Source organism: Camelina sativa, chromosome 4 (assembly GCF_000633955.1).
Source record: "Camelina sativa cultivar DH55 chromosome 4, Cs, whole genome shotgun sequence".
Lineage (NCBI taxonomy): Eukaryota > Viridiplantae > Streptophyta > Magnoliopsida > Brassicales > Brassicaceae > Camelina > Camelina sativa.
Genome location: NC_025688.1, coordinates 2,171,774 through 2,178,350, shown reverse-complemented (window position 1 = coordinate 2,178,350; position 6,577 = coordinate 2,171,774). Strand labels below are relative to the sequence as shown.

Below are 6,577 nucleotides of genomic sequence, written 5' to 3'. Positions count from 1 at the left end.
AAAGTACCATGTTAATCTGGAATCTGTTGATTGCTCCGTGGATCTGTGGTGCTAGAAAGAGATCAGCCTGCAAAACAATGTTTCATGGCTTTAACACTTGTCTACTTACTGCTTTATAATAAGGGTGGTATTCTAAAGTGACAAAAGAATCACAGTCCAGAGAGATTTAGAGCAGTATACCAGGTAAATTTCATCACCGGTGGCATGTTTCCCAGCACAACTCACCAACAGCTTCTCAAGAGCTGAAAGAGAAATGAGACATAATTACATAGATCAGTATGAACCTTTATAAGGCAGAAAATAATAACAGTAACATCAAAGAGGTGAATGGTACAACTTCGTATTACCAAGCATAAAACATATTTTAATTGAGAAGTGAGTAAGACTTTAACGCTCTTCTACCACAGTATATCAACTACTTACAAGACTGTCTTGGACCTTGGTTCTTGATTACGTTTCTGTATCTTATAACTTATGCCAATAAAAGAATGGATAAGGATAGATTAGAGATGACATACCTGTGAACCCTTTGGTGATAGCATTATTAACCCAAACAGTTTTCTCCTCAGCATTTATCTTTTCCTCGATAAGCCTCTGTGAATCAGGAAAACGAAGTAACGAAATTTACTCTATCTAGAACTTCCAACAGTAGAAGCTAAGAAATTGACATCAATCTCATGTCCTTACAATAACAGCCAGATTTTGATGAGGCTGTATGCCAGACAAGACAATACTCATTGCCTGAAATATGCAAGTAAACTGCATCAGTGTGTGAAGCAGGACAATCTAAGCTGGTATTGTTTATAATAACACATGTAACAAAGCAGGATTCAAAGATAAGCCAAGATTTGACCGAAGTAAGAGAAGACTGGAGATTGAAATACCTGGTAATTGACCGCCCGCTTATGGAGGTCACGAGGTAATAGAGGTGGCTCAGGATACTTCTCATCCAGATACTGTCAATAAAAAAAAAAACCCCCACAAAACTCAAGATTGATGAAATGTTTCTTTTAATCCACAAAACCACAAGAAGAAAAAGACCTCGAAGTATGTATTTACTGACCATTATAATAGCAAAAGAATCGTTAATGACAACATCTCCATCAACAAGAGCTGGTACAGTACCCATTGGATTGATCTTCTTGAAATCTTGAAGATCAAAACGATAAACTTTTTAACATAAGAAACCAATCATCAGTAGATGCTTTTTAAATGGCTCATAATCAATTACCTCTCATTCTACTACACATTTCTCATCTAGTTCATCAATCAAGTTCACTATAACCTCGAAATCCGAATCAAAAGCAAGTACAAAAAACTGGAAAATTACGTACCTGGATCGAAATGATCCCCTTTGAGCAAATTCATTGGTATATACTCATAATCAAGCCCTAAAAAGCAATCAAACAAGAATCCAAATTTCAGAATCAAATAATATAAACAACTATCTTGTTCCGTTCACAAAATTGACTAGAAAGCGTATCAGATTACACGAAGAAACACAAGCTGCTTGACGCCGTTACAGAGCTGTTGCAGGGACTAAATGCAGAGTGTTACATAGGATTCTGTTAGACGTTAGTTTGTAACGTTACCGTTAATTATCTAGCTTATATAAACTTTTGTATAGTCTTTTGTTAATCTAATGAGAAAATCATAATCTTTTGATAAATCTAATATGGTATCAGAGCATTAAATTTTTTCTCATTCAAAGTTTGTTACAAAGTTTCTCGAGAAAATCTTATTTTCCGGAAAAAAAAAAATTTTCAAAACCTGATCTCTCTTTGCTCATTTCACTTAAGCTTGTAGTGTTAACCTTATCGCTGTCGATCATCATCGTCATGGCGAAGAAAGGAACCAAGCAACTCAGGAATCGAGCAATTTCTCAGGATTCTGGTGAAGATTCACCGATTGTTCATCGCTCTGCTTCTCGCATCGAGCAATCAGCTCCAGTCAACACTTCCGTGACTCGTCTTTCTCCAGATTCCGATTCGATCGACAGCCATCACAATCCATATTACTTACAATCTGGAGATCATCCCGGTATGTCGATCGTAACCGAGATTCTTACTGGAGATAACTATAATACATGGATAATCACTATGAGAACTAGTCTAGAAGCAAAGAATAAGATTAGTTTCGTTGATGGATCTCTTCCTCGACCTCATGAATCTGATCCTTTGCACAAAATCTGGATTCGTTGCAATAGTATGGTGAAGGCTTGGATGCTGAATGTAGTCTCTAAACAAATCTATGATAGCATTCTCTATTTTCAAGATGCTGCTGGAATTTGGGAAGATCTTCATAGACGGTTTCATAAGAGTAATCTCCCTCAGATCTATAACCTTGAGCAAGAGATAAGCTCTTTGCGTCAGGGAAATATGTCATTATCTGAATATTACACCAAGAAGGTTACTCTCTGGGAGCGTTTGGCTTGTACTAAGAATCTGATGGAAAATGGTGGATGTCGGTGCTCACAAGTTATGAAGCTATTAGATGATTATGAGACCACACGCATCACTCAGTTTCTTATGGGACTCAATGATGATTTCACTAATATCAGAGGACAAATATTGAATATGAAGCCACGGCCTAGTCTTTCTGATATGTACAACATGTTGGAGTCTGATGAGTCTCAACGGCAACGTATCAGTACAAAGCCTAACCCGTCTGCTTTCCAAGTCAAAGCACAAGTGAATGCATATCAACCAAAGGGATTTCAGAAACCTCAAACCACTTGTGCACATTGTGGTTTAAACGGACACACTATTGATGTCTGCTACAAAATTCATGGATTTCCTCCGGGTTGGAAACCAAAGAATCAGAGACAGAACTCTAATCAAAGGTTTAATGCACCAGCGGCAGCCAATCTTGCTCTTACTGAATCTGGATCAGAATATGACAGGGAAAAAGCACTCAGTCCTGAACAGTTACAGTACTTGGTATCTTATCTCAACTCAAAGCTGCAGCCTCAACAATCTGCAGGACATGCTCATACTAACTCCTCGACTGCAACTATTACTGAGATAACTTCTCCTGGTTCTTCGGGTCTGAATCCTATGGCTTGCCAAATGACTGGTACATTCTTTCCTTCCATATTCTGCACATTGTCTACAGAGAATCAATCATATTTTTATTCTTTGTCTGACAATATAGAAAAAATGAATTCTTGGGTTATTGACACTGGTGCTACACATCATGTCACCCATGATAAGAACCTGTTTCAGCATATGACACCTATTCAAGATACAACAGTAAAACTTGCTAATGGTGTTGGTGTAAGAATACAGGGTTTAGGAAATATAAGACTCAACGATAAGCTTTTGCTTACTGATGTTTTATATATCCCTCAATTCAAGTTTCATCTACTAAGTGCGAGTTCATTGACTGCAGAAATAAAATGTGGGTTGTGGTTTGACTCTTATGGCTGTGAAATTCAGGATCTTACAAAGGGGTTGATGATTGGCAGAGGTAGATTACACAACAAGCTATACTTCTTGGATTTGCAGTTTCAACCATCAGATCAAGCTATTCCTACATTCTGCGTCTCAGTAAAGTCGGACTTCCATACTTGGCATCAAAGATTGGGTCATCCTTCTACTCAAAAGCTCAAGTCTATTTCAGAATCCTTATCTGTTTCATTCCCAAAAGAGAATAATACAGAACTTTTTCATTGCAAAGTGTGTCATCTGGCCAAACAGAAACACTTGCCTTTTGTAGCTCGGAATAATAAGCTGATAAAGCTTATGATTTGATTCATATTGACACTTGGGGACCTTTTGGTGTGCCTTCTTATGATGGATATAGATATTTTTTGACTATTGTGGATGATCATTCTCGGGCAACATGGGTGTATCTGCTCAGAAATAAATCAGAAGCTATCACAGTATTACCTGGTTTTGTTTCAATGGTTGAAACACAATTTGATACAAAGATCAAGGCAGTGCGCTCAGATAATGCTCCGGAGTTCAATTTCACAAAGTTCTACAGAGAAAAAGGGATAGTATCTTACCACTCTTGTCCAGAGACTCCCCAACAAAACTCTGTAGTAGAGAGGAAACACCAACATCTTCTCAACGTTGCAAGGTCTCTAATGTTTCAATCTCATATACCTCTTGAATACTGGAGTGAATGCATCATGACTGCAATTTTTCTGATAAACAGATTACCTACAGAACAGTTTTCTAATAAGTCTCCTTTTGAGATCTTAATGCAGAAACCACCAGAGTATGATGCTTTGAGAACATTTGGATGTTTGGCTTATGCTTCTACTTCGCCACAACAGAGACACAAGTTTGCTCCAAGAGCAAGAGCTTCTATTTTTCTGGGATATCTTATTGGCATTAAGGGTTACAAACTTCTGGATATTGAAACTCATGATGTCTTCGTATCAAGACATGTCATTTTTCATGAAGAGTTATTTCCTCTGGCAATTGGAGACATGAAACAGCAAATTCAGGATTTGTTTCCTTCCGTGTCTGATTTTGGTAATGGTTTAGCAGTGGATAAAGGTTCTGTTATCATTCCCAAGGCACATAAGGTTACTGAGCTACAAGACAGTGTTGAGGATGTTTCTGCGGTAGAAGATTCTGCGTCCATCACTCACATGTCTAAGCCAAATCCGGAGAATGCAGTTGCTGTAGAAGATTCAGTTACTGTTAATGCTGATATGTCTTNACTGATAAAGCTTTTGATTTGATTCATATTGACACTTGGGGACCTTTGGGTGTGCCTTCTTATGATGGATATAGATATTTTTTGACTATTGTGGATGATCATTCTCGGGCAACATGGGTGTATCTGCTCAGAAATAAATCAGAAGCTATCACAGTATTACCTGGTTTTGTTTCAATGGTTGAAACACAATTTGATACNACGACATAAAGCTCGATTGGTGGCTAAAGGATACACTCAAAAAGAAGGTCTTGATTATGTTGATACATATTCACCTGTGGCTAAGTTGACTTCTGTAAAAATGCTTCTTGGTGCTGCTGCAAAGTTGGGTTGGTCTTTATCTCAGCTGGATATTTCTAATGCCTTCTTGAATGGAGATTTAGATGAAGAAATTTACATGAGATTACCACCTGGATATGCCTCTAGTAAGGGGGACTCTTTACCACCCAATGCAGTTTGTAAACTCAACAAGTCACTTTACGGACTTAAACAAACTTCAAGGCAGTGGTATTTGAAATTTGCAGAGACGCTGCAGAGTTTAGGATTTCTGAAAAATCACTCTGATCATACTTTATTCACAAAAGTTACAGGTTCTATTCTACTGATAGTTCTTGTTTATGTGGATGATATTATTATCTCTAGCAACAATGATACTGCTGCTGATGAACTCAAGACATAGTTGAAATCTCATTTCAAGTTGCGGGACTTGGGAGCAGCAAAATATTTCCTTGGCTTGGAGATATCTCGGTCTAGTGCAGGTATTTCTATTTGCCAAAGGAAATATGCACTTGATTTGCTGGATGGTGCAGGTTTATTGGCTTGTAAACCGTCTACAATACCAATGGAGCCAAATCAAAAGATGTCGAAAGAAGATGGTGAATCGATAGATAATCCGGAGACTTATCGAAGTATTATTGGGAAGCTCATCTATTTGACTATTACAAGACCAGACATTTGCTTTTCAGTGAATAAGTTGGCACAATACACTATTGAACCTCGTACAACTCATTACCAAGTTGTTACTAAATTGCTCCACTACATCAAAGGAACAGTTGGACAGGGCTTGCTTTATTCTTCAAACTCGAGTATGGAACTCAAAGCTTTTGCTGATGCAGACTTCAGTGGTTGTCCTGACACATGCAGGTCTGTCTCTGGTTATTGTGTCTTTCTTGGGGACTCTCTTATCTCATGGAAATCGAAGAAACAAGACATTGTATCTCAGTCTTCAGCAGAGTCAGAATACAGAGCTATGGCTTTAGCGGTTTGTGAGATCCTCTGGATTCGCAGTCTTATGGAAGATCTTCAGCTTCCTACTCCATCTCCCACTGCATTGTACTGTGATAATGAAGCTGCTATTCATATAGGTAACAATCCAGTGTTTCATGAAAGGACGAAACACATTGAAAGGGATTGCCACACAGTGCGTGATAGAGTTACCGATGGTACTCTTAAGCTTCTTCATGTTCGCTCTGATTGTCAGATTGCAGATATCCTAACCAAAGCAATGCAACCAGGACCGTTTCGGAATCTTGTGAGTAAGCTTGGCATTTCAAACATTTTCATGCCAGCTTAAGGGGGACTATCAGATTACACGAAGAAACACAAGCTGCTTGACGCCGTTACAGAGCTGTTGCAGGGACTAAATGCAGAGTGTTACATAGGATTCTGTTAGACGTTAGTTTGTAACGTTACCGTTAATTATCTAGCTTATATAAACTCTTGTATAGTCTTTTGTTAATCTAATGAGAAAATCATAATCTTTTGATAAATCTAATAAAGCGACAGCAAAATCATAGAGAGGAGACCTTTTAAAGCGAGGGCGATACGGACGCGATGAGCACACGAGCTTCTCCAGTAAGAGTAGAGCTTCAACTTCTCTGCGCCGGAATTCGCCTGATCAAATCGG

At 38.4% G+C, this 6,577-nt stretch overlaps 1 protein-coding gene across 1 annotated transcript in view; it reads right to left on the bottom strand.

The window, feature by feature from the left end:
- The window catches only part of LOC104779585 (glutathione S-transferase Z1), an 8,771-nt gene that overhangs the window by 1,331 nt on the left and 863 nt on the right, over positions 1 to 6,577 (bottom strand). Inside the window, exons 2-9 of the mRNA XM_010503952.2 lie at positions 6,477 to 6,568; positions 1,335 to 1,391; positions 1,064 to 1,149; positions 885 to 956; positions 688 to 741; positions 519 to 594; positions 181 to 242; positions 8 to 67 (exon numbers count right to left, since the gene is read on the bottom strand). Of these exons, the coding sequence (XP_010502254.1) occupies positions 8 to 67; positions 181 to 242; positions 519 to 594; positions 688 to 741; positions 885 to 956; positions 1,064 to 1,149; positions 1,335 to 1,391; positions 6,477 to 6,568 (559 nt within the window). The remainder of the gene's footprint in view (positions 1 to 7; positions 68 to 180; positions 243 to 518; positions 595 to 687; positions 742 to 884; positions 957 to 1,063; positions 1,150 to 1,334; positions 1,392 to 6,476; positions 6,569 to 6,577) is intronic.